Source organism: Lepidochelys kempii, chromosome 10 (assembly GCF_965140265.1).
Source record: "Lepidochelys kempii isolate rLepKem1 chromosome 10, rLepKem1.hap2, whole genome shotgun sequence".
NCBI lineage: Eukaryota > Metazoa > Chordata > Testudines > Cheloniidae > Lepidochelys > Lepidochelys kempii.
Window position 1 is genome coordinate 30,923,846 of NC_133265.1, and position 27,956 is coordinate 30,951,801.

General features: G+C 55.8%; 1 protein-coding gene across 2 annotated transcripts; it reads left to right on the top strand.

Annotated features, from left to right (window-relative positions):
* The first annotated feature begins 4,704 nt into the window (after nucleotides 1-4,704).
* On the top strand, nucleotides 4,705-27,956 carry RHBDL1 (rhomboid like 1). 2 transcript variants are annotated; one of them, XM_073362614.1, is made up of 8 exons: nucleotides 4,705-4,968; nucleotides 11,148-11,315; nucleotides 12,730-12,954; nucleotides 13,257-13,405; nucleotides 17,741-17,853; nucleotides 23,834-23,934; nucleotides 24,727-24,787; nucleotides 26,323-27,956. In XM_073362614.1, the coding sequence occupies exons 1-8, from the start codon at nucleotides 4,930-4,932 to the stop codon at nucleotides 26,592-26,594; spliced, it is 1,128 nt and encodes a 375-aa protein (XP_073218715.1). In that variant the 5' UTR covers nucleotides 4,705-4,929; the 3' UTR covers nucleotides 26,595-27,956. The 2 variants fall into 2 exon arrangements, with proteins under 2 accessions (XP_073218715.1, XP_073218716.1); XM_073362615.1 differs by having other exon boundaries at nucleotides 11,148-11,306.

Here is a 27,956-nt window from a genome sequence, read left to right on the forward strand (position 1 = left end):
CCCCAAAGGGGCAGATGGCAGTGAGTTAGGGATCTGGGCAGTGTGGCTAAGACTGAACATGATCCTGCTTTGGAACTGGTCCTGGATTGGAGCCCCTATAATCCAGCCTGGCTCTCTGTCCCCATCTAATGGCTGGGCCACAAGAAGGTAATGAGTCTTTTTTAGGGGACTCGGGGCCTGATCCCTTCCAGTCATAGAAGTGTAAGAGCGGCAGGGCCAATGAAGGCAATGGGCATCTTTTCATTAACTCCCATGGGCTTTCGGCTCAGTCCTGTAGAGGCTCATGCTTTGAGGTGAGGGGCCTTGGGGGCAAGCCCTGTTGATACCCCACCCCGGGGGTCATTACCTGCCAGAATCATGCTGCCCAATACCTGGCCAGCTCAGCACCAGTCCAAAATACTTGTTGAAACCGCCCCCTGGCCCCGCCCCCACATAGCATCTCTGTGAAGTGGTCTGATATGCCCAAGTCTGTGGGCTAAGGCAGCTCAGGTTAGGGCTTTGACCCATCTACAGGGGGCTGGGGAAGGCCTAGCCTTTGAGTGACATGGCCAGCTTTGCTCAGTACTGGTGCTGGGAGGCTCAAGGGCAGTGGAAGGTGGAGGCAGCCCAGCTCCATGCTGTCTGCCATTGCTAGTGAGCCCCTTTGATGGGGAGGCTGTGGATGAAGGAGTTGCCAGTTCATCCAAGTGAGAGCAGGGCATGTGGAAAAAATCAGCTGCCAGCCAATGCGGGGGAAGTCCTGCCCGTTGCAGATAAGTTGCAGGAGGCTTTAATTAACCAGGTTGAATTAGTTCTGTCTCTCCCAGGGATCTGTGTTAGCAATCAACGTGGGGCAGGCAGCGCTCGAAGCGGAGCGGGATTGCTACTGTAACCAGCCTTTGCCCTTTGCGTGCACCAAGGGGTCAAAAGCACCTGCCAGACCTGGCTAGCTTCAGCTTCTCAGCTCCTCAGGAAAGTGTCCTCATCCCCTGGGGAGGCAGACAGAGGGGAGGGGCTCACGGCATCAGTGACTAGCCCAAGGTGTGCAGCGTACAAGGCCAGTGCCTGAGGCAGGAAACCACCCCTTCCTGACACACACACTCGTGTGTGTGTGAGTTAGCGTGAGGGCTGGGGTCAGAACTGCTGGGATCTATCTGAGTTGGGTGAGCCCCTTCCCTGTGCCTCAGTTTCCTTTGTAAAATGCAACATTGCATCCTCCGGGGGGGGGGGGGGGGCTCTGACCGTTAGAAAAGCAGCTGAATGGTGCTCGCTACTGTAAGTGTGCAGCACTCCTCCAGAGGGCGACCTCGAGCTACCCTGCTGTATTGCTGGGATCCCTGGGACATTCCAAGCATTAACCCCCAGCGCAGGACATTGGCTGGCAGATTGAGAGGCTGAGTGTAGTGCAGCTGCAGCTTCATGTGGGAGCAGGGTTGGCGGTTGTGATTAAAGCAACAGGACCATGCTCCCTTCAGATGGGGTTACCTGTGGGGAGTGGGGGGGAGTTCTCCTTCCTTGAGCCTGCCTGTCCGGGCTCCCTGTGCACTCAGAACCCCAGCTGCTCCGCTCACTGACCAAACCCAGCTCCTCCACTTGCCAGCCCTAGTGCAGAGCCCTCTAGCTGTGCCCTGGCCTGTGCATCACCAGGGCCCTGCGCAGTTCACCCCAGAGCCAGGCCTCAGGATGGTGCAAGAAGCAGAAAGAACCCAGCTGCCTCTCCGGTCCCAGGCCCAGCTCGCAGGGTGGGGAGTATGACCTAGAAACTGAGGACATGTGATGCTTGAATAGACGGGGGCAGCGGCAAAAATGGCCCTTCACAAACTGTCATTGCACTTTAAACATGCTGAGCCCCATCTGCCCCCTCCAGAGAAACAGGGAGTGGCTAGAAACTGGAGCAGCCCACTTATCTGAGAGACAGAGAGAGCTGGGGGGAGAAAGGTCTACGGGGCTGCGAAGGGGAGAAAGGTCTACGGGGCTGCGAAGGGGAGAAAGGTCAATGGGGCTGCGAAGGGGAGAAAGGTCTACGGGGCTGCGAAGGGGAGAAAGGTCTACGGGGCTGTGAAGGGGAGAAAGGTCTATGGGGCTAGTGGTCCCTGCCACTTGAGCTACAGGAGAGTGCTCTTCAGGTGTTCGTAGGGGAACTGCACCACAGAGCTGAGCAGTTCTGCTTCCAGGCACTCGAGGGCAGTGACAGGCCCTCCCAGTCCAGAGGCAGCTGTGGCTGGGTGGGAGGGGAAAGGTCGTCCCCTTGACCCACTACCTGGTGATGGAGGCTTTATGTGGTATCCAGAGTAACTGTTAGATGATAGTCTTCATAGTTAATTGTGGAAGGTGCTCAGATACCAAGGTGATGGGCACAGCACATAATAGTGGGGGGTGGGAGGGAGCCTCAGGATAAGGGGTGTAAGCTGTACAGGGAGAAGCCTCTGGCCAAGGGGGTGAGTGCAATGCCAGTGTGGGACTTGTCCTTGGTGCGCAGTGTTCTCTAATGAAGAGCTAAATTAGACTTCGCTGCCCGAAGGCAGAGTGCAGCAACATGCTAAAAGAAGCGCGATGCTGGATATTAGCAACGCTGGAATCCCCAGGCAGGCTGGCTGCGAGGCTGCACCGTCGAAATGCCCAGATGGGAGGGGGGCAGAGGGAGCCCTGAGATTGCAGAGGAGAGATTTATCCCAGAGAACCCCAGGGCCCCATCCCACCCATATCAGAGGGGTCATAGTGTTGAGGACAACACTGTCTCCCAGGGATGAGTCTGCATGGCCCATCGGACCCCTCTAGCAGGGCAGAGGAAGGGACAGAGGACAAGGCAGCCCCGGCCAGCAAGCAGACCGGCTCCTCAGCTCACTATTGCTGCTGTAGCTGAATTGCACCAGAGCTAGCAAGGCCTGAAAGCGCAAGTGCAAATGCATGTCCTCAGGCCCAGCCCAGTGGCAGGACCTCCTCTGGCAGCTTTGTCCCACAGCCACAGCTGGGATCAGCCAGGAGGAGCCCAGCACCAAAGGAACTTGCAGCCTGGCATCCTTCCACTGCCCAAGTGAAGCCCCTCCACCCGGGTCGGGCTCTAGCAGGCATGTGCCCTGGGCTGCCCCCTCTCTTGCAGGGCTGGAGCAGAGCTGGCATCTTGCCTCCAGTTGTGCGCCCTATGGAACGCGCGGGTACAGCTGGGAAGTGGATGAATATTCACAGCACAAGGCTCTGAGGATTCCACAGTTTATTAACCTGCCTCCTTGCTGCCAGCATCCCCTATCTCCGCCGTGCAGCTCCATGGCAGTTATTGAGGGGTGAAGTTATTGAGGGGTCTCAGGGCGGAGGATCACACTGGGGAAGGAAGCTCCAAAGAGCCAGGAGCTCAAACTCATGCAGCCATCACAATGAAACTACATCTCAAATACCTGTCCACCCCCTCTACCATGGACGTGGCTCACTCACCCAACAGCTAGTCATGTACCCTGCACCTCCTATGCCCACAGCTGTGCACATCTGCAGGCCAGGCCAGAGCTTACAGTTCACTTGAGACACCAGCAGGGGGAGCAATTTGGTCTGGCCCGGGGGACTCGTGGAGAGACAGATAATGGCTTAGTGCAGTGGTACCACCCTGGACGCAGGGGACCAGGGGGTGCTGTGCCCGGGTATCACCCTGGATGCAGGGGGCTGAGGGCGCTGTGCCTGGGTACCACTCTGGTTATGGGGGGGCAGGGGGTGCTGTGTCCAGGTACCATCCTGGTTATAGGAGGCAGGGGGCCCTGTGCCCGAGTACTGCCCTGGATGCAGGGGGCTAGGGGTGCTGTGCCCAGGCCGGGTACCACCCTGGACTTAGGGGGCAGGGGGTGCTGGGCCCAGGCCAGGTACTACCCTAGAGGCAGGGGGGCAGCGAGCACTGTGCCCCGGTACCACCCTGGATGCAAGGGGGGGGCACTGTGCCTGGGCCGGGTACCACTCACGGGGCAGGGGGTGCTGTGCTCGGGCCAGGTACTTCCTTGGATGCAGGGGGCGCTGTGCGCGGGTACAGGGGAAGGGGGCGCTGTGCAGGGGGAGCGGGCGCTGCGCCCGGGCTGGATGTCACCCGGGATACAGGGGCAGCGGGCACTGCGCCCGGGCTGGGTGTCACCCGGGATGCAGGGGCAGGGGGCGCTGCGCCCGGGCCGGGTGTCACCCGGGATACAGGGGCAGCGGGCGCTGCGCCCGGGCCGGGTGTCACCCGGGATGCAGGGGCAGGGGCCGCTGCGCCCGGGCCGGGTGTCACCCGGGATACAGGGGCAGCGGGCGCTGCGCCCGGGCCGGGTGTCACCCGGGATGCAGGGGCAGGGGGCGCTGCGCCCGGGCCGGGTGTCACCCGGGATGCAGGGGCAGCGGGCGCTGCGCCCGGGCCGGGTGTCACCCGGGATGCAGGGGCAGCGGGCGCTGCGCCCGGGCCGGGTGTCACCCGGGATGCAGGGGCAGGGGGCGCTGCGCCCGGGCCGGGTGTCACCCGGGATGCAGGGGGGAGGTGCCCAGAGCATCCCGGTGACCGCCCGGCGTTTGCTGCGTGCCCGCCGCGCACCCCGCCCCGTGCGCTCCCCGGCGGCCGGGCCCGCAGGTGTCTCGCCAGCGCCAGAGGCGGCTGCAGCGTCGCTCCCGGCTCCGGTGGGCTCGGCGCTCCGCGGCTGCCCCCTGCCCCCGCCCCCTCTGGGCTGCCATTGGCTCCCGGCCCCGCGTCTCCCGCAGCCCCTCTCGCTGGCACCCGCCCCCGGAGCCCGGCTGTGCGGGAGCGGAGCGGCGCTCGCTCTCCGATCGCTCCGCAGCGACGCGGGGCTGGCTGGCTGGCTCGGCGGCTGCAGCGCGGCTCCCCCCCCCCCCGCCATCGCTCCCGGCGCCCTGGGAGGCGAGCAGCAAACCCGCCCCGCGCCGCCTCGTGCCTCCGATGAGCCCCGCAGCCGGCCGCCCCTGCAGCCAGCCAGCCCCGGCAGGTATATGGATAGGAGCTCCTTGCTGCAGCTCATCCAGGAGCAGGTGAGTGCTGGTTTCCAAGGCAGCGGCTGCTGCTCCTCTCCAGCTCGGAAGGGGTGGGTGCCAGCCCAGCTCTGGCATGCAGGCTGGGGAGGGGGCTAACTTTCCATGGGGGGGGCGGTGGAACAGGGGCTCTCTGCAGATGTGCCATCCCGGCTCTGTGCCCATCCCCTTGGTATCTCCCTGGTGGGTTCCCCCCACGCCGTGTGGTTAGCTCGTGGCTTCGAGCAGACCAGGCCACGTGCACCTCTGGGGTCTGTCTTCCCCTCCTGGTGGCGTCCAGGCAGGGAGCCCTGGTGTCCTCAGCCAGCACCGTCTCTGTCGTGCCTCTGAAATAGAACGGATGCGCTCGTGAGCATGGATGTGGTGCCTGCTGGCAGCGAGGGGGCGGCTTACACTAGTGAGAGCCAAGCATCCCCCCCCCCCCAGCTCTGTCAGAGGCACTCTGAAGCTGGCCTGCCGTGACCCTGCTATTCCAGCTCCGGGGGCACCTCCTGAACCACCGGCTGCCAAGGGTGTTGGATCGGGGCACCTGCTCGAGCAGCAGAGGGGTAAATACGTGCTGTAGCCAGCAGCCTCAGTGGCCATGCAGCTCCTCTCACTTCTGACCTCCTCATTCATCCCAGCCCAGAGCTCTCTAGCTCAGAGTTTGAGGCTAAGGACCTGATTCAGTGCAGTGCTGAGCAGCAGCAGCTGCCCTCAGACTGGGCAAAGAGTGGGTGAGGGGTGTCCAGCACCTGGAAACACTGAGCTCTAATTCATTAACACATGGTGGCACTGAGCCCTGTGACATGACTACAGGATTGGGCCCTAGTGCATTAATACATGGTGGTCTGACTGCGGGATCGGGCCCTAATGTGTTAACACTGTGTTGCATTGAGCTCTCTGCTCTGGTTGCAGGATTGGGCCCTAATACATTAACCCTTGGTGGCACCGAGCGGCACTCTGTTCTGATTGCTTCCCGGCTGGAACCCCTTCATCTACTCTGGCAGCCAAATTCAGTCTCTTTAGCCGGTCCCCTGCACTGCCAGGGATTCCGATGTGGGGGAGATTGGTCGTTAATTTCAGTTAGGAATTTAGACTCCAAGTTCCCGTTTCAATAATTATCCCTATGACTCACTGCATAACCTTGGGCAAGTCCCACAACCTCGTTGGAGGGGGGAGCTGGGTTACCAGGCGTCTCACTGGCAATCGGATGTGGGATCTGAGCTGAACCTCCAGGAGTTGAGGGGTACAAATGTATCTAAATATCTCTGTAAGGAAAGGGAGAGAACTTGGGCCTGTTACACTCCTGGGGGAAGGGGAGCAGCAATGCCAGTCAGCCTAGAGCAGTGGTTCTCAACTTGCAGCCTGTGGGCCACTTGCAGCCCAATCAGCACATAGCTGTAGCCCAGGTGACCTCCTCAGGGCCATACAGGCAGTATATATATTGTGTGGATGCAGCCCACACAACACACAGAGAGCTGCATATGCAGCCCACAGTGGTAAATAGGCTGAGAACCACTGGCCTATAGATGATCGTTCAAAGGTTAGAGAGCTTCTTAGGGGAGGACATTGGCTTCAGATCCTGTCACCTCCATGTCCAACCTTTCTCAGCAGCTAGAGGTTGAATAAACTTCCCAGTCCTCGTGCCCTGTGGGAGTTGTGGTGCTGCAGCCTTAGGTGCAGGGGATATGAGCATCGGTGATGACCGTTTGATCTGGGAGGGTGCTGGCCACAGGCGCTGGAGTGTGGCTGGAGATGGGGTCTCTGCAGGCCACTGAGTGGGGAATGACTTTGCTGCTGCTGCTTTGGTCTGTTATGGACTGGCCAATTTGCACTGAAATGCACAAGGCAAGAGAGAAGCTGGGCAAGTGTGTTTGAGCGCATGTATGTACTTGTGCATGCATGGTAGGTGTGCATCTCCGTGTGTATTGTGCAAGCATGGAGCAAGTGTGCATGCTCATATGTGGGTATGTGTGTGCTTCTAAGTGCGCACTGTGTGTATGAGATGCCTATGTGCATATTCAGGTGGGTGGGTGTGCTTCCCATGGGGTGTGTGCCTGTGTATACTATGTGCATGCACGTGCGTGTGTGGTGGGGAGGCTGCAGGCATACATATTTATCGTGTGTATCGTGTGCGTACAGGTATACATATGTGTGAGGCATGTGTATACGGTGCATCTCCATGTGTATGTGCGGGTGGGCATGTGTGTACACGAGATGTGGAGGTATAGTATGTGTGCATCTCCGTCTGTACATGTGGGTGGGCATTCGTGTACATGAGAATTTGGAGGTATAGTATGTGTGCATCTCCGTGTGTACGTGCGGTGGGCATGCGTGTACACGAGATGTGGAGGTATACTATGTGTGCATCTCCGTGTGTATGTGTGCCTATGCAGAACAAGTGTGTGATCCTAAGTGTGGACATACTGTAGTGTCTATATATGCGTGTAGATGGGTGTGCATTCACATAGGGCATGCATGCATGTGCAGTGTGAATGCGTGCATGCAGACGGGTTTTGTGTGTGCTTGGGTCTGCATTTGTGTGTGGTGTGCACGGGTGAGAGCATGTGCATTTGCTGTGGTACACGGTGGGGCTAGGGGGCAGCGATGGCAATGGTATTGGCCATAGGAAGAGCAAGTGAATAGCTATTGACTCTAGTGAGCTGAATGGAGGCCCAGCTTTCATACCCAGGGAGAGGGGGCAAGTGGCTGGCTGGTGGAGTGGGTCGTTTACTGGAGGCCAAACCCAGTGGTACTGGAAAGTACCCTAGGGATTATTATTCCTGGTATATGTATTATAGTCATACCTAGAGGCCACAAGTGTGGTGGGAGCCCCTGTGCGCTAGGCGCTGTACGTACAATAGTAAGAGACAGGCGCTAGAGCTTACAACCTAGAGAGACAAAGAAGGGGAGGCACAGGGAGGCACTGAGTGGTGAAGTGACATGGGCAGGGCCACCCAGCCAGTCTGTGTCTGAGCTGGGAATAGAGCCCAAGTTTCCTGAGTCCCAGTCCAGCACCGTAGCTATTTATCCATTAGCCCACACTTGGGTGTGGCTGCTTATGCTGGGGGGTTGCCTACCTGAGATGCTGTTCAGTGAACACGGGTGTCACAGCTTCCTTGGAGCCCCCAGTTCCCTGCTAGGCCCAGTGTGCAGGGAACTGGGGGCTCCAAGGAGAAAGTAAAAGTGGAATTGGTACCCGACGTGGGTTTTTTGTGTGTGTGGGGGTGCAATGTCCTACACTGCCCCCACACAGCCCCTTCCTGACTGCTTCCTGGAGCACTGCCCCACCCCTCCTACAGCAGAGCTGTCCTAGGCTCACTGGGCTCTGGAAATGTAGCCCAGGGCACATGGCCAGCCACATGAAGGATCAGGAGCAAGCGCTGTGGAGAGGCAGTAACCCCTAGAGCAGTGGTTCTCAAACCTTTTTTTTTCACAGACCACTTGAAAGTTGCAGGGGGTCTCGGCGGACCACTTAATGACCTTTCCAAATGTTGTTTGCACCATTAGCTAACGAGTGTAAAGCGCATTGGATAAAAGCGCTATATAAAAAAATCTTTATAATAATATTTTTTTGTTCTACAAAGAAAAGCACACAACTCATATTTTTATATCAGTAGTTTTACCTTTCTAATGCGATGGATGTGCCCTCTCTCCCCTGCCACGGCAGCCCCTGAGCTGGGGCTGGGAAGGAGGGGGGGGTCTCTCCCCCACCACAGCAGCCTGGAGCTGGGGAAAGTCGCCTCTTTCTCTGGCTGCCACAGCCCTGCACGTCCCAAATTCCCCCCGCCCCCTCTTCTCACCCCACTGCTCCCTCCCACTTACCCCCATTCCCCCCAAGGTCCCCACCTCACCTTACACGTGCATCTTCTCCAGGGTCCAGGCACCTAATTAGTGAAGTCGAGCCTGCGTGGCTCCTAATTAGGTGGTTGGCCCTTTGTTCTGTTGTGTGCAGCCACCCAGGTGCGCACCTTAGAGGGAACTATCTGTGGACCACCTGAGTGGAGCTCGGTCTGCGGGCCACAGTTTGAGAACCTCTGCCCTAGAGAGCTCTGCTTGTAACTTGCTTTCCTTGTCTAGAGCAAGGTCTAGGTGCTGTGATCAGCCTCCAAAGGGTTAATTTGGCCATATGCTGCATCCCCCCTCCTTGTAATCCCCTTTCTCATGTTCTTGCGGGGAGGAGGGTCCCTTCCCCTTCCCTGGATTGGGCCCTCTCTGCAGCTGCTGCGCCCTCCAGGGCGAGATGCGAAGTCTCCACTAGATCTGTCAGTAGCCCCAGGGAGCAGTAGATTCTTTGGGCTGGAGAGGCTGCAGTCTCCCTCAGCTCAAACCAGAATAGCGTGTCCGTGTCCCACAGCATTCTCCGTCCTGCCCATTCCACAAGGACATTGTCAGGGAGCTCTGTGTTTTGCATTTTGTTCCCTGGAGAATAAGATGACAGAGACAATATTATTTGCAGAATAATTCTGTTTTACTGGCTTTGCCTCCCCGGGGCAGAACCCAGCCTCTGTCATGCCCTCGGCAGGGCCCTTAGCCACACTCTGACTTTTCTTCTTGACCTTCCAGCGTGGTTTTTTTTTTTTAAAAGACTAGCCCTTCCCCCACATTATTCAAAGTACTTTTCAAGGAGGAAATTGGATACAAACCTTCCTGGTAAATCCAGCATGACTGTGGCTTTGCTCTGGGTGAGTGAGGACGTGACACTTCTGGAAGAGCTGAAGGTGGTGCTCGGGGAATTCGATAGGGTTCTGTTCACCTGTGTAATAACAGTGTGAGTCTGGCTCCCTGTTCTGAAGTGGGAGCAGGAGATGGGAGTGTGAGGGAAAGGGTGGGAAGTGCAAAGGAGAACTTGAAAAAGGCCCGCTCATCAGCCCATCAGAATCCCTCCATTTGCACATCGAAGGGGCATTGCATCTCAAAGAGTTTGGAGCTGAGAGGAGGGTGCAGATGTGGACACGTTGAAATGGAATGGGCGACACAGCATGGATCACTTGATAACTGTCCTGTTCTGTTCATTCCTTCTGGGGCATCTGGCATTGGCCGCTGTTGGAAGACAGGATCCTGGGCTAAATGGGCCATTGGTCTGACCCAGTGTGGCCTTTCTTGTGTTCTTAAACTGCATGGGAAGCTCAGAAGAAGTTGGGAAATGGGGCGACATTGGGCTGCGTGTCCTGATTCAGGTTCAAGGTCTTCAGAGTTGATCCGTTGCTCATACTGCAGCTGGAATTGCTGGGACTTGCGGTATGAATCTGGGAAGTTTCTGAAAGGACTCAGGGTTTGGACACCTTGGTTCTGAACTCCGTAATCACAGCTGGTTATTGATTCCAGTCATGCTCTCCCAGTAAATGTAGGGCAGGTTGAAGGGGTCACCCACCTGGGGAACATTGTCCTTTGTAGAGCGAGAAGAACATCCTAAACCCCCTTCCCCAAGCCTTTTGAAGGCCTGTGAGTTTTGCTCCTTTTCCAGGGCCCTCGTTTTACGTGCAGCTTCTGCTTTCTGGAAGTTGACCTGCAAAGAATTCGGGGGCTTGTTGGTGAAGGAGGAAGAGGCAGGAGTGTCATAAACAAAGGTGCTAGGGTTAGGGGTTCCTGCACATGCTGACTTACCTCTCTTTGTCCTTCCAGAGCTCCAATTGCCTGAGCTCCGTGCATGTTAATGAGTGTGCCCAGTGAGACAGGGCAGCATTAGCCCCATTTTATAGACTGTGATCAAGTCACCCCATAACTTTCTCTCCTGCCTTTAGCAGAGCCCACTCTCCCATCTTAGGAGCTGTGTAGGAGGGATGGAGTGGAAGGATTCTGTGGTCTGGACTGAGTCTCAGGAGCTCTTGGTTCATGTCCTAGACTTCCTTGGCTGCACTCATGTGGGAGAGTGAGAGAGACAGAGCAGCTGGGCTGAGGGTTTCCAGGGTTAGTAAAACCCATTGTTGAAATCCTTTGCTTTAAAAATCTCCCCCCATGACTGTGCCAGGCATTGTAGCAGAGTGAGGACTGTGGGCAGCGCCCAGCCACTCCACTCCCCACAAGTTGACAGCTACTCCAGTGCCAGTCTCTCCTAGAAGAAGTGACCTTAGGGAATAGTGTAAAAGTCCTAGTATAGGGAAGCTCCCATCTACTCCAGCCGCAGTGCCATCTTCCCAATGCTTGGAGCTGACCCGCTTCGGCCTTGGGTTCTCTGACTCTGGTTTCTTTTGCAGCTTGATCCAGACAACACCGGTTTCATTGGTGTAGAGACCTTCGCCAGCCTGGTGCACAGCCATGAGCTGCCCCTGGATCCTGCCAAGCTGGAGATGCTGGTGGCTCTGGCCCAGAGCAACGATGAAGGGCAGATCTGCTATCAGGAGCTGGTAGACCTGGTCAGTAACGTGAGTACTAGTAACAGCCCTGAGGCGCTGTGCAAGTGCTGTAGATCTGTGTGCGGCCGGGGAATGCTTTGCCCAGGAAACATGGCAGCTGGATCAACCCACCTGGCAGTTCTAATCCTGCAGCCCCCAAGAGGACAGGCTCAGGGTGGCAACTGAAGGACAGATGGGCATCACTCATATGCACGGACCTGCCACTCAAAGGCAGGAGTTTTAGGGAGGGGAAGTGCAAAACCCAGCCCTCCGTTTAGTTCGGTGTTAGAGACCATGGGGCAAATTCATCCCTGGTGTAAGCGAGCCCGGCTCCTGCTGATGTCAATGCCCTCTGCCCCCGCTTACGCCAGGCTTGAACGTGGCCCTGAGACTCAAAGACTCAAAGACACCACTCTCCCAGGGTGCCCGCTGCACAGAATGGAATGAAGCCCATTTGGTGGGATCCCTCAGGCCGGCCCAGTGCCCACTGTGGGCAGCTGGGCTGGGGTGCTGGAGAAGGAACTCCAAGTCAGCACTCCCTGCTGGCTGGCCTGTGTTAAATGAATTGGGGAGGTCTCAGCTCAGCTCCCAGGGGACAAGAGGCTGTTCCATGCAAGCCAGCATTGTTGAGCAGGGAGGCCCAGCATGGCACGGGCCACAGGAGCAGAGCCGCTCCCTCCCTGAACTGAGACATGGTGGGGATGGTTTGTGTCGCTGATTGCTGTTCTCGGGAGGCCTCCCCAGGGCTGGCCATGTGGTGCCAACACTGGGTGAGAGGAAAAGACAGTTGTGAGCAAAAGGAGGGGAACTCATGTGACTCCGCCATCGAGAGCCACCCTTATCACTGACTGCTGCAGGGAGCTCCTACAGCTCCTTCTCCAGGGTGATGGTGGGACAGCTTACAGCTAGGGGCTCCCGCGCAGCCAGGGCTGCTGCCCCATTCTGTTCTAGCAGCTGCAACCGGGGAGGTCGGGCTTTCGCTCTGACCTAAGTTGCTGGTTCAGGACCCGTGTGAGAGGCCTCCAAGAGGGAAGCAAACAGGGAGGTGGAAAATAAAGAATATTTTCCCCCTTTTTTGCTGAGCTCTCGACTAAAGCAGGCAGCACCGCTGGCTATGCAGAAAGAAATCCTTAATTCTCCATAGATTATTCCTGATTGCCTTGGCCGAGCGAGGAAATGATCCGGCAAGAGAGAGGCATTGGCATGCTGTCCCCGTCCCTGCTGTGTGCTCAGAATCCCAAACCCGCCACGGCCCCAGCAAAAGCCCTTCCTCCCCCTCTCCTCAGCTGAGGATGGAGAAGGCCTGGGTCACAGTGCTTCCCTGATGATGGCAGGACCTGGAAGGAATGGGACGAGGAATCCCTGCCCTGGGCTGACCCCTGCTGGCAGGGGCTGGGAGTGGAGTAGCTGGGCGGGCTGTGTACCTCACAGTCTCTCTTTGCAGATTAGCAGTAAACGTTCCAGTAGCTTCAAACGAGCTATTGCCAATGGGCAGAGGGCCCTGCCCCGGGACGTGCTGCTGGACGAGACCGGCCTGGGCTTCTACAAGCGCTTTGTCCGCTACGTGGCCTATGAGATCCTGCCCTGCGAGATGGACCGGCGCTGGTACTTCTACCAGCACCGCACCTGCCCTCCGCCCATCTTCATGGCAGCCATCACGCTGACCCAGGTATGCTGACTGCTCCGGGGGGCCACATTGTCCTGCCCTTGTATCTGCTGGGGGAGAAGGGGAGCCCTAGCAACCAGTCACTGGGGTAGGGCTCCCTGGCGCCTGCATGGGATCCAAGGAAATAATCCACCCTGGGCACCTTCCTGCGGGATGCTGAGCTCCAAAGCCAGGGCAGGAGGAGGTTGTCACAGCGTCACCCAGCCTGGCAGCAGGCAGGGCTATCACAGGCTCAGCTCGGCCTAGCATCGCGGCGGGGAATTCCTTCTGGTTATAACTGACAACTAGCACCTTCCCTTCTGCAGATCATCGTGTTCCTCTGCTACGGGGCCCGGCTGAACCGGTGGGTCCTGCAGACCTACCACCCAGAGTACATGAAGAGCCCGCTGGTGTACCACCCGGGGCACCGAGCCCGGGCCTGGAGATTTTTCACCTACATGTTCATGCACGTCGGGTAAGGACATACCACTCCCATGCCCCCTGCGGGTAGGCAGCTCAGCTGGTGTGGAGAGACTGTGTTCCTGTCTCTCTGCAGCAGGTGGGGTGGTGGGGACTGTCACTGAAGCAGGGTGGGCCAGCCCAGGGCTGGATGAACTTGGCATATGAATTCCTATCTCCCCCCCCGGAGATCACAGAGCCTGCAGATCATGGCTAAGGTCGAGGTATGGGCGACAGCTTGCTCTGCTTGCTCTGAACTGCAGACTAGAACCGTTTATTTAACTCCTGGGGCACTGCAAGGCTCCTGGGAACCGGTCACCTCTAGGCTGCCTCCTTGTCTCTAGCTCAGATCAGGAATGGCTGAAAGGTATTCCCACCCGATGGGCCTTTTGTTGGCCTACGTGGAGTGAGGTGGGGGGGGTCTCAGTGCGTTCCTAGTGCACAACAGCCCCCAGCGCCTCCCTGGCAGTATCAGAAGAGAGGCCAAGGGCTGAATGGGCTTTGAGGCTGGCCTAACCTCTCCCCCGTACGTGTGGTCCCTCCAGGTCAGGGCTCAGGTACCGCTGGGGGTCTGTCTACACTGTCTACATGGCAGCTGGGGAGACAGGCTCATGGTAGCTCTGCTTGAGTAGGACACTAAAAATAGCAGGGTGGATACTGTTGTACAGGCGGTGGCCTGGGTTGGCCACCCAACCGCCTGGGCTGGCCACCCAACCCCCTGGGCTCAGCCTGGAGCCTCCCCCATGCCACATCACCTGTGCTGCTAGTCGGAGAGGCCTAGCTCAAGCAAAGTTAGTATGTGTCTGTCTCTACCCACGCTGGGAGGGAGGAAGGCTCCCAGCTGCAGTGTAGACATCCCCTAAGAGGGCACAGGGTGGGCGGTACCTTGTATTGCAGCTGCCAGCATGGTGCCTTGCTTTGTGGGTAATAAAGGACATCAGATTCCAGGAGGGGGATTTGAGCTGGATGAATAGTGAGACAGTTACATTTTGGGGACTAGAATTTAGCCTCAATTGGGTTTGCAGCCCTTCTTTGTTATTAATTATGATAATTATTATTACTCTTTGTATGATCGTAGCATCTAGAACCCCCTTGTCAGAGGACCCCACGGTCCTAGGTGCTGTACAGACAGAACAGAAAGACAGTCAGCTTGCAATCTAAGTAAAAGACAAGGGATGCCAGACAGATACGGACAGAAAAATGGGGGCGGAACAGTGAGACAAGTCTAGTCACCATGGTAGGCAGTGATCTCAGTGCACCTGCAGCCCAACCATTGTCCAGTTTTTTGTAGGCCTCATGCCAAAGGAGAGTTGGAAAGAGGGGTTTGAAGGAGGACAATGACGTGGCTTTGCAGCTGTGCACAGGGAGCTTCTCTCAAGTGCGAGGGAGAAAGCACAAAAGTGCTTGTTTGAAAATGTAAGAAGTGGGCGACAGAGGGGCTGAGTTCCTGGGCCGAGCGGGGGCGGGAGTTGACCTACTGATGCAGAATGAGAGAGGACAGGTCGGGTGGGGCTAGGACATGAAGGATCTAGAAAGTGAAGACAAGAAACTTATGTTAGAGGCGATAGAGAAGGCGGAACCAGTGGAGGGACACAGAGAGAGGGGTGGCAGGGTCAAAGCAATGGGCTGGGAGAATGATCTGATTTGCTGTTCGAATACCTGGACGGGCAGTTTGGTTTGGTCGAATTTCACAGAAAGCAAATTTGGGCCAGTGGTCAAGACTTGACTCAATACATTTGTCTTGTGATGAAGTGACATTCCTTATGGGCAGAGGCAGATAATAAAGGGGAGGTCATCCAATCAGGAAGCAAAAGCAATACCAGGTGACTTGGAAGGAAGGATACAGTTGTGGATAAGACTTGGAGTCAGAAGACCTGGGTTCTAGTCCCGGTTCTACTATTTTCTCACTATGTGACCTTGGGGCAAATGGCTCTCCGTGCCTCAGTTTCCCCACCTGTAAAACAGGGTGCATCACAGTTGTGAGGCTTAATTCATTAACACTTGTAAGCACATCAACTGGGATGGAAATGAGCCCCACTGAAAAGCCTATAAATACACAAGAGTTTTAGCATCAAATGGTTGCTGGGACAGTGGGTGAGCAGCCCACCGTCTGCAATTCATTTGCACACAACGCTGATCAAACTATATTGAAGAGGGTCAGATTTGTGGAGCAGACAGTTCCCCAACAGGAAAAAGGGATAAAGTTACTGTGGCCTAGCATTACTGACAGTCCAGGCCCTTCCACCTCTGCCAACCATTCCCTGGTACTACTCCCCACATCCAAGCTGCCAGGATTTGTGAAAGAAAAGCTGTGTCCTGGCAGCTAAATCCTGGCACCAAGACCGAATCCCAAGGTTGCTCACCTCCCAGTCTGTCATCATGGAAAGAGCTGCGATGTCATGAATCCAGCCTTATGATGTTGCTGTGGGAGGCAGGATAAGGGGGACTATGATGGGGTGGGAAACACCTTGTCGATTCTTGAGGTATTTGCATGCTGGCCAAGCACTGTCACGAGAGATGAGAGGTGGCAGGTGACAGCGTAGGGCTGGAAAGCTTTTCCGCAGGACTGAAGTTCCTCGTGAGCTACTTGGAGGTGCTCTCTTGTACCTGGCTCCTGCTTGTGCCTGCCCAGAATTGGGGCACATTGAGGGTGAGCTCAGATGCATTATCCATGTTTAAATGTATTTCATGCCAAAGTTGCCGGGTTTCTCTTCCTTTTCCCCCTTCTCCATCTGTGTCAGGGCACAAGCATTCACCTCAAATGCCTGGAGAATGAAGCAAGTGACCAGTGGCTCAGAATAGGCCGGACCCCAGGGGCCCTCCCAATACATTTTGCATGAGAACGGCTCCAGACCCACACACACTGATGCTCAAAGGCAGAGTAAGGGGGAAGAGGGATCACACAAAGGGGCCAACGGCCAGCAATGGCCACGAATAGCAGCAGAAAAGCAAGCCGCTCTGTTACGTGGCTCTGTGTCCCAGCGCGGGAGAGACATGGCTTCGACTCCTTCCCAAGCTAGTGTCTAACGCAGCCATCTCCCTCCCTCATAGATGCTCTCAGCGCAGAGACCACGGCTTTGTGGGGCTCACCAGCGTGGTAACAGCAAAGAATGTCAATTAGGGATGATACAAATAATTATCATTGAAAGGAACGACAAAGGTCTGATCACAGGAGTGCAGCCCGTTCCCCCGATTGGTGGGATTAGCTGCAGTTAACGCTTATCATGGCCTCTTGATTGGTGGGATTAACAACAGACCGCCCTCTAATTGGAGGCTGTTTGGTGAAACGTCGCCCGTTTAGCACTGGGGTGGTGTTATCTTGAAATAGATCCCCGATGCCAATGTCAGTGGGATCCTAGAGGCTGCCTGGCATTTCAGGGCTCGGCCAGGACTCATTGCTATGTACCCAGGGCATTCCCGGGAACAGGCCCCATGGCAGGAGGCTGCAGCCGGGTCTTCCTATCTCAGACCTTCCACCCTCGGTCCCGGGAGGTCTCAGCTCAGTGAGTGAATGTGGCCACTGGCTCTCAAGGCTCCAAGTGAAAACAAATTCAGTTGGAAGTGGGGTTTACACAAGCTGCAATGGGATGGACTGTCTCAGGGAGCGGATCTTGGAAGAGGGATCTTTTTGGTCTCCGTTTCCAATCCTGCCCAGGTTAGGTGGGCTCAATTCAGTTCCCTCCTGGGTGGATATCCACAGGTGTGGCTGGGAGCAGCCATCACAGCGAGGCTTGCAGGAGAAGGGTCTGGGCTACACAAGGAAGCATGGGAGGCAGGAGGTTTTATTTGCGACTAGCTTAGTCTGTGCCCTTGGGCAAGTCACTGCCCCTCTGTTTCGACTCCTGCTCAGTAAAGCGGGGGTGCTGGAAGGACTCATTGGTGTGTATAAAGTGCCAAGAGACGAGGTGCTGCAGATGTGCAGAGCTGGGCCATGAAGAGCGGCCTTCCCTTCCCCCCGTACAGAGGCCCTCCCTGCTCAGGGTTTTGGCACACTGGCTGGGCTGGGGAGGGAGGCTCTTGAGAGGCAGCAGGTATCCCACTGAAGCCAGTGAGAATTTCAGGTGCTCACCAGCATCTCCCACGGTTGGGCCTAGTTGCTCTGTGATGAGGCCAGCATGGGATCCTAAAGCCTTCAGAAGGGAAGGGTTGGGCCACAGTCTCAATTTGCATTTGTTATTCCCAGAAACTCCCTGATCCATCCTGGGCCCTGGGTTTAACCCGCTGCCTTCCTGCACAGGGCACCGTGTACCCTCCCTCCCCTGCCCTGTGTGCGCAGCTGGCCAGCGCCCTCTGCTTGCCTAGTCCGTACCGAGTTACTGCTGGATGAATGTTTCCTTGTCTCTCTGTCTAGGCTGGAACAGCTGGGATTCAACGCCCTCCTTCAGCTGATGATTGGGGTCCCCTTGGAGATGGTCCATGGCATCTTACGCATCAGCTTCCTCTACCTGGCGGGAGTGCTGGCAGGTGGGTGGGGAGCACCTGGCTGGAGGCTGCCTCCTGCAGGAATTCCCTTCCCCTGCACTGGCGGCGAAGGCTCATTCAAGACCCCGTCCCGCTGCCAACCCAGCCGTTAGCTCCTCCTTATTCCCATGGTATCCTCCTAGAACCGAGTCCTCAGCTGTCCCTTGGGCCCCTCCTGAGATGGCTGCAAAAGCCCAGGTGTGTGCCTACGCTGTGGCAGTCAGCCTGAGAGCTCACCGCTGTCTTCTCCCGCCAGCTTCTTTTCTCCTTTGCTCCTCTCTTGGCCTGTCTTTCCCTTCCCATGTTCTCTCCGCCTTCCCCTCTTCCCCCTGGCGGTGCAGGCCGCTCCTGGGCTCTCCCCACACCCACCCGCTAAGCTGTCAGAGCTCTGCATTTCCATCTCCCTTATTCCCAGAAGGTGGGTCAGCACCGCCAGCTGAGATCGATAAAGAATTAGAGCTGCTCGTGATACATTACGTGTCCTTAGGTCAGGCGGAGCCCCACTGAAATGGCTGAGGACAGCAGGGCTGGGAGAAAGATTGCCCTTCAGGGGCAATTTCCAGGAGAGCTGGGCTTTGTTGGGCTTGTAGAGATGGTGACCCAGATCTCTGCTGAGCTTCAGTTGGTTACTGACTTGCTCCCAGAGGTCCCCTTCCTACGGCTCTATTTTCTTCTCCTGTAAACCAGATCTGGGTTCCACAGGCACAGATAGTGATTGCAGTGGGTTGGCTCCCTTTAACAGGGGTTCAGAGCTCCTCCAGTGGGTCTTGATATTGTCCCTGTGATATCTGGAGTGCATGGGGAGAGTGGAGTCCTGTACTGTAACCCTGCTGTGGGGGAACGCAGCTGCAGCCAGCCCTGGGACACTGGGGAAGGGCTATTATCCCATCTCATCTGCCCAGGACAGCCATGTAGTAAAGTGCCTGTGTGTGTGATACCGCTGCCCTCTATTGGATGGAAGCAGAACTTCTCAGCTCTGCATCACATGCCCCACAGCGAATGGAGATTCTCCTCTAGCTCGGATGATGCTACCCTGGGAAGTACATGCAGGAGGGTCCCCAGCTTTGGGTTTTATATTCAGCTGGTGGAAATTGGCCATGCCCTTGTAAGCCACGTTCACTCTGCAGCTGCAGAAGAGGTAGCAGGAGCAGTGCCAACTCCCCTGGTCTGCCCAGCCTGACCTGGAGGGACCTGAGGCTGGAGGGAAGGCCAGGATCCACAGCACATTCCATGCAAGGCCCCTCTGCTGCCAAAAATGGGAGAAAATCGGGGCCAGGCACGATAGGTTTGTGCCCCCCAGGAGCAGCACTGAGACTCCAAAATAGCCTTCACATGACCCTGACTTTCGCTCATAGCTGAGTTGGGTTTGAACCAGTGACCTAGAATTGAGGGGCTCAGTGTCCCCGCACCAGCTTCTTGCAATAGCTTCGTTTCAAACCCATGGATTTGTGTGGCCGTGAGGTGGGAACTAGCTGGCATCGGGGTGGAGGGTGGAATCCCCAGCCACCCCGACATCCTCATTTCAGGGACCTCTGTTTCTCTTGCAGTCCCGCACCATGGTTTTTGCCGTGGCCTGTCCTGCATCCATGGAGACGGGAGCGGGGGCCCTGGGGAAGTATCGGAACCAGACTTTTCCCCCACCCCACTGTCGCTAACCCCCTAGCACCTTGCGCTGTGATCGCATTAGACTTCGTCGTGGATGGGAAAGCCCACCCAAGAGCGCAGGAAGTGGTGGTGGCGGCTCTGGCTACCTGAGTCAGTACCAGATCAATGCTGCAGGGGGCACTGTGCTGCTGGAGTCTTTTGGGTGAAGCCTGAGTCCCCAGAACTGATACCTAGATACTATAGTGATAGGCATTCCCCGGTTCACTGGGAGCAGCATGAGAAGTGCTGTCTGATTTCCCCAAAGCCATGGTGGCGTAGCTGGGAGAGGCAGCACACAGTGCAGTGTGGGGCAGGGCTCCATTCCCCAAACACCTCTTCCCTGTGTGACAGGGAGATCTTGTCTCCCACCTGGCAGGATGCAGTCCCAGATCCTGTTGTTGCCACGCCCAGTGGCCTTAGATGGAATTGCTCTGCCAAGTCCTTCGGGGAGTCAGCTCCAGCACGGCTGTCCAGGGCAGCAGTGGATGGGGTGTGCAGGGAGCTGTGTCCCTCCTCTACTCTGAACCTCCACTCCTTCTAGAGCAGCACAAAAAGCCAGGAAGAGCCCTGCGGGGCTGTCGCCCACCAGTCATCCTAATGGGCCAAGTTAATCCCTGGTGTAACCCTGTTGGTTTCAGGGATCAAGCAGGGATGAATTCAGCCCAATGCATGCTTGTGCACTGCATGTATTTTGAGGTGTCAAATCAGCTGGGTGTACCTTGACTTTAGCAAAGCTTTTGATATAGTCTCCCACAATATTCTTGCCAGCAAGTTAAAGTAGTATGGATTGGATAAATGAAAGGTGGATAGAAAGCTGGCTAGATTGTCGGGCTCAACGGGTAGTGATCAACAGCTCGATGTCTAGTTGGCAACTGGTATCAAGTGGAGTGCCCCAGGGGTCAATCCTGGAGCCGGTTTTGTTCAACATCTTCATTAATGATCTGGATGGGGTGTGGTTTGCACCCTCAGCAAGTTCACGGATGACACTAAGCTGGGGGGAGAGGTAGATACACTGGAGGGTAGGGATAGGGTCCAGAGTGACCTAGTCAAATTGGAGGATTGGGCCAAAAGAAATCTGATGAGGTTCAACAAGGATAAGTGCAGCGTCCTGCACTTAGAACGGAAGAATCCCATGCACTGCTACAGGCTGAGGACCAACTGGCTAAGCAGCAGTTCTGCAGAAAAGGACCTAGGAGTTACAGTAGATGAGAAGTTGAATATGAATCAGCAGTGTGTCCTTGTTGCCAAGAAGGCTAACGGCATATTGGGCTGCATTAGTAGTAGCATTGCCAGGAGATCGAGGGAAGTGATTATTCCCCTCTATTCGGCACTGGTGAGGCCACATCTGGAGTATTACGACCAGTTTTGGGCCCCCCACTACAGAAAGTATGTGGACAAATTGGAGAGAGTCCAGCGGAGGGTAATGAAAATTATTAGGGGGCTGGGGCACATGACTTATGAGGGGAGGCTGAGGGAACTGGTCTTGTTTAGTCGGCAGAAGAGAAGAGTGAGGGGGGGATTTGATAGCAGCCTTCAACTACCTGAAGGGGGATAATGCCAGGTGCCCCAGAGGGAGTGAACCTAACAGGTAATGATCAAGTGATCTCTCTCCTGCCATCCATCTCCACCCTCTGACAAACAGAGGCTAGGGACACCATTCCTTACCCATCCTGGACTTAACCTCCATGAATTTATCCAGTTCTCTTTTAAACCTTGTTATAGTCCTAGCCTTCAAAGCTCCTCAGGCAAGGAGTTCCACAGGTTGACTGTGCGCTGAGAGAAGAAGAATTTCCTTTTATTTGTTTTAAACCTGCTACCCATTAATTTCATTTGGTGGCCCCTAGTTCTTATATTATGGGAACAAGTAAATAACTTTTCCTTATTCACTTTCTCCACACCACTCATGATTTTATAGACCTCTATCATATCCCCCCTTAGTCTCCTCTTTTCCAAGCTGAAAAGTCCTAGCCTCTTTAATCTCTCCTCCTATGGGACCCATTCCAAACCCCTATTCATTTTAGTTTCCCTTTTCTGAACCTTTTCTAATGCCAGTATATCTTTTTTGAGATGATGGGACCACATCTGTATGCAGTATTCAAGATGTGGGTGTATCATGGATTTATATAAGGGCAATAAGATATTCTCCATCTTATTCTCCATCCCTTTTTTAATGATTCCTAACATCCTGTTTGCTTTTTTGACTGCCACTGCACACTGTGTGGACATCTACAGAGAACTATCCACGATGACTCCAAGATCTTTTTCCTGATTAGTTGTAGCTAAATTAGCCCCCATCATATTGTATGTATAGTTGGGGTTATTTTTTCCAATGTGCATTACTTTACATTTATCCACATTACATTTCATATGCCATTTTGTTGCCCAATCACTTTGTTTTGTGAGATCTTTTTGAAGTTCTTCACAGTCTGCTTTGGTCTTAACTATCTTGAGCAGTTTAGTATCACCTGCAAACTTTACCACCCCACTGTTTACCCCTTTCTCCAGATCATTTATGAATAGGTTGAATAGGATTGTTCCTAGGACTTACCCTTGGGGAACACCACTAATTACCCTCTCCATTCTGAAAATTTACCATTTATTCCTACCCTTTGTTCCCTGTCTTTTAACCAGTTCTCAGTCCATGAAAGGATCTCCCCTCTTCTCCCATGACAACTTAATTTACATAAGAGCCTTTGGTGAGGGACCTTGTCAAAGGCTTTCTGGAAATCTAAGTACACTATGTCCATCGGATCCCCCTTGTCCACATGTTTGTTGACCCCTTCAAAGAACTCTAATAGATTAGTAAGACATGATCTCCCTTTACAGAAACCATGTTGACTTTTGCGCAACAATTTATGTTTTTCTATGTGTCTGACAATTTTATTCTTTACTATTGTTTCAGCTAATTTGCCCGGTACTGACGTTAGACTTACCGGTCTGTAATAGCCAGGATCACCTCTAGATCCCTTCTTAAATATTGGCGTTACATTCGCTATCTTCCAGTCATTGGGTACAGCAGCTGATTTAAAGGACAGGTTACAAACCATAGTTAATAGTTCTGCAATTTCACATTTGAGTTCTTTCAGAACTCTTGGGTGAATGCCATCTGGTTACTGTTAAGTTTCTCAATTAATTCCAAAACGTCCTCTAGTGACACTTCAGTCTGTGACAATTCCTCAGATTTGTCACCCACAAAAGATGGCTCAGGTTTGGGAATCTCCCTAACATCCTCAGCCGTGAAGACTGAAGCAAAGAATTCATTTAGTTTCTCTGCGATGACTTTATCGTCTTTAAGTGCTCCTTTTGTATTTTGATCATCCACGGGCCACACTGGTTGTTTAGCAGGCTTCCTGCTTCTGATGTACTTAAAAAAACATTTTGTTATTACCTTTTGAGCAGAGGGTTTGACGAGATGACCTTCTGAGGTCTCTTCCAATCCTAATCTTCTATGATCCTATGGTTCTACCAGCGTCAAGTCCAGTAACTTCTTTCTAGTATGTGGAGTGTGCCTATTGTAGGCGGTGTGTGTGTGTTGTCTTAGCTAGCGTGTATATACGGCATGGGTAAGATGTGGAGTGTGCTGACTGTAGGTGGGGTGTGTGTGTTGTATTAGCCAGTGGGTATATACGGCCTGGGTAAGGTGTGGAGTGTGCCGACTGTAGGCGGGGTGCGTGTGTTTTGTTAGCCCGTGTGTATATATGGCCTGGGTAAGGTGTGGAGTGTGCCGACTGTAGGCGGGGTGCGTGTGTTTTGTTAGCCCGTGTGTATATATGGCCTGGGTAAGGTGTGGAGTGTGCCGACTGTAGGCGGGGTGCGTGTGTTTTGTTAGCCTGTGTGTATATATGGCCTGGGTAAGGTGTGGAGTGTGCCGACTGTAGGCGGGGTGCGTGTGTTTTGTTAGCCCGTGTGTATATATGGCCTGGGTAAGGTGTGGCACGTGTGCTGCGAGGTGTGAGCTCCTGGGATGCGGTTGGGGCCTATGGGGTGCGTGTGGAGTGTGGGCTCCGGGGGTGAGTGCTGTGTGTTGTGGGTGGTGTGGGGGGTGGTGTGCTGGCTGTGCCGAGAGTTACCGTGAGGGGTGAGTGCGCTGGGGCAGGGGGTGGGGGAGATAGGTGGAGCGTGTGTAACTGAGTTTGTCACGTGGGCAGATGGAGAGGAAAAGCCCGAGTATGGAAACCTCCCATTCAAATTGGATGCTGAGCGAGTGAACGACTGACGCCCCGGAGCACCTGTTTGCCCTGCCCCCCCACATCTTCCTTCGTCAGGAGAGGGGTCTAGTCCTGCCTAGGGTGATCCTCTCTCCCCCACTCTGTAACCCCCTTTCCTCTCTCCCCTGCAGGCTCCCTGACTGTCTCCATCACAGACATGAGGGCCCCTCTGGTCGGAGGCTCGGGGGGTGTCTACGCCCTCTGCTCCGCTCACCTGGCCAACGTTGTCATGGTAGGTACCTGGCTCTGCAGTCAGGCCAGCCCTGGGGAAGGACAGACTGAGAGGTCGCTGATCTGCTTCTCCTCCCTGGCACTGGAGATCTGGTGTCCCTTAGGGTCACAGGCAGCAGAGAGGATGTCCCTGGGCCAGGAGCCCCCAGTGAGACGAGGCTAGAGGGGATTTGGCCAGGTACTGGGGAGAGTAGCATGGCAGGCCAGGGGTGTGTCTGGGCCTGCAGGGTTACTGTAAGTCGCCATTCTGCTCACGTTCCAACAAACAGCTTTGGTCTGTGTCTTTTGATACATAACCAGCTGGGGGACTAGCACTGCAGGAGGGACCGGTTCATTCCTGATCTCCTGTCCAGCACCAACTGGGGCATTGCACTGGCAGGGGGGGCAATGCTGAGTGGGAGAGGTCTGATAGTTACCCAGAGAAGCCTTTGCCTCTGTCTCTGTCATTACCAGTGACAGCTGGGCAGCTCTGGTAGGCTCAGTGTGGGGTATCTGCCTCCCGCAGGCTGTCCTATCTCTGTGCTTATGCCCATTGATGGGCCCAGCACAGGCCCCCTGCTTTCCAGGTCCTGTAAGCCGGCTCTGGCCACCATGTCTTGTTCCATGGGATGCGGCTGTGGGCAGGCGGTGGGCTTCCTGTGCACACGGAGCGCCACTCACTCCCGCTGCCATTTTGAATGATGAGCAACAGCCTGGCCGGCCACCCTCAGGTCCCTCCCCACTTTGAAATGGTCCAAAGGGGATCCCAGACCACAGCTCTCATGCCACCATAACTTGGGGTCTCTGTCCACAGAACTGGGCGGGGATGCGTTGCCCATACAAGCTGCTCCGGATGGTCCTGGCTCTGGTGTGCAGTAAGTACATGTCAGATGTGGTCAGGCAGTGGAGAGCAGGGCCTGTGGGAGCCTAGCTGGGTGAGGCTGCTGGCAGCACTGTGGTGTCTTGAGATTTCAAGGGCAGAAGGGACCAATCTAATCACCTAGTCCAGTTGCTGGTCTCACGCAAGCCAGAGAACCTCACCCAATAGGGTTGCCAACTTTCTAATCGCACAAAAGGGCACACCTTGCCCCTCCTCTTCTCTGAGGCCCCGCCCCTGCCCCTGCCCCGCCCCTTCAGAGGCCCTGACTCCGCTCACTCCATCCCCACTCCTGCTGTCGCTTGCTCTCCCCCACTCTCACTCACTTTTACTGGGCTTGAGCAGGGGCTTGGGGTGTGGGAGGGGGTGAGGGCTCCAGCTGGTGGTGTGGACTCTTGGAGGCAGTTAGGGTGCAGGAGAGAGTGCAGGGCTGGGGCAGGGGGTTGGAGTGCAGGAAGGGGTGAGGGATCTTGCTGGGGGGGTGGGGTCTGGGGTGGGGCCAGAAATTAGGGGTTCAGGGTGCAAGAGGAGGTTCTGGGTTGAGGCAGGGAGTTGGGGTGTGGGAGGGGGATCGGGGCGCAGGCTCCAGCCAGGCGGTACTTACCTCAGGCAGCTCCTGGTCGATGGCACAGTGGGGCTAAGGCAGGCTCCCTGCCTGCCCTGCCTCTGTGCAGCTCCTGGAAGTGGTGGCATGTCCCTGTGGCCCCTAGGTGGAGGGGCCAGGGGGCTCTGCGTGCTGCCCATGCCTGCAAGCGCCACCCCCACAGCTCCCATTGGCTGTGGTTCCCAGGAGCTGCACAGAGCTAGGGGCCGCAGGGACAAGCCAGCTGCCTCCGGGAGCTGAGCAGAGCCAGGGCAGGCAGGGAGCCTGCCTTAGCCCCACTGTGTCACCGACCAGACTTTTAATGGCCTGGTCCATGGGGCTGACCGGAGCTGCCAGGATCCCTTTTCAATAGGGCGTTCCAGTCCAAAACCGGATGCCTGGAACCCTGCAGGAATCCCTGGGGAGAATTATCTTCCTTACTCTGTAAGCGACTGCTCCCAAGTGCAGTACGTTGTGATTGAACTAGCTCTCACTCTCTTCCATGCCAGGACCCCATGTTACCCCCTTCCCATGTGCCAAAAGGAGGGGCAGGTGGTTGTTACCCCCATAGGCCTGTATGACCACCGCTAAGGGATGAGTTGAATTAGAGCATTTCTTTTAGAGAGGCATCTGGGCTCAGTGTAGGGACTCGCAGGGATGGAGAGCCCACCACTTCCTATGGCTTGTCACCCCCACTGATACGCAGATGCTGATGGTGAAGAATTGCACAACCTTCCACCGGGAACCCCCTGTCTGCGTCTGGGAGAAGGGAGGCCTGGCACAGTGGGCAGGATTGCTGGGGATCAGCAGGGTTCTATGGGATAGACTTGCAGGGGAGGTGACTGGGGCATGAGAAGGGAAGACTCTCTAGGGCAGCGGTGGCTCTTAGCCAATAGCCTCCTCAGCAGAGTTGTGGCGAACATTCTCACTCTTCGTCCTCCCCCTTGCAGTGAGCTCCGAGGTGGGCCGTGCCGTATGGCTCCGTTTCTCTCCACCCCTGGTGGCCTCTGGCCCCCAACCCAGCTTCATGGCCCATCTGGCAGGCGCCATCGTGGGCATCAGCATGGGGCTGACCATCCTGCGCAGCTACGAGGAGAACCTGCAGGACCAGTGTGTCTGGTGGGTGGTGCTGCTCTCCTACGCCACCTTCCTTGTCTTCGCCGTCTTCTGGAACATATTCGCCTATGACCTGCTGGGGACACACATCCCTCCTCCGCCATAGCATCCCCCCGGGCCTTCCACACCCACCCTGAAAGTGCCAAAACCCAGACAATGCGGGTGCCAACCTCCCAGCCGGAGCCCTGCCTGTTACCAGCCACACACTTCTTCTATCAGTGTGTTATTTCAGCCGGATGCCGGACTGGATCTTCCTCGGCCCCTGCCTGAGGCTGGGAGGCAACAGACGCGTGACACGGAAACAAGGAACGCTGCCCGCTCGCAAATCCCGAGGCAACCCCCCTTCCTTCCCTGCGCAGCCGAGCTCGGCCAGAAAGCTATTCCGCCCTCGTGCGTGTGAGCGAATGAGTGTGCCCCCCGGGCGAGCGTGAGCGGGAGTGAATCGGCTGACCGGCCCCCCTGTGCCAGGCTGGGTATGCCAATGCTCCCTACTGAATGTACAGTCTTCCTGCCCCTACCTCTTCCCTGCCCCTACTTCTCCTTAGCTCTCTTGGGGGCGGGGGCAGCCCAGCTACTCTGCTTTGGGCAGCACCAGTACAGCAGGGACCCCAGTAAAATACTGCTCCCCTGTGAAGGTGGTTCTCTCGCTCGCTCTCATGCCCTCTGTTCCTCCTTTCCTGCTTCTCCCCATCCCTGCACCCCATTCTCCGTGCAGTCCCTTATGGCAGAGCCCTGCGGGGGCAGCACGGTAAGGGTGGAAAAGCTCCCTGCATGAAATCTCTGCTCCTTGCTTCCAGGCCCAGTAGAGAGTAGCGAGGGGACTCCATTTGCCCATGGCCAGCAGAGACCCGGCAGACAGCAGCAGCCACGGGTGCCCCCTGACTCTGCAGAAGATAGGGCCAATACAGTTGGGTGCAGCGACTGATGGAATCTCAGTGTAGCCACAGGCCAGGAAGCAGGTCAGGAGGGAGCCCATCTTTCCTTTATCCCTAGGAAACAGCCATGTCAAGCTCTGGTCTCTGTACCAAGGGCAGTTACAGTGCTCCCTGGCTTATTTAATCCTTTAAGAGCTCACATGGCACACAGTTCAGGGTTAGTTTGAGCACCCACCCACTGTGCAGGGGCCAGGGCCTCCCAACACAAATTGCTCTTTTACATGACGGACTCTGGTGCCAACAAGATTTTTTCTGCGCCAAATCAGAGCTTGAGACCAGCCAGACTCGTTTCAGCGGTGACCCCGAGTTTGGCTCTCCAGGTCCCAAAGCCTGCACACCCTAGAGCTTTCAATAGCTGGTGTGAAACACCTCCTGGAGTCGCTCCACGGCAGCAGGCATTGCTGGGAGCTTTCCCAAGCAATGCGTTGGTGCCTCATGCTGAGAGGGCAGGGATGGCCGAGGGAAAGAGGCAGGACCCGCATTTGAAGTCTGACCCTTTTTGGAGTATAAATAAATATTTTGCACACCATGTG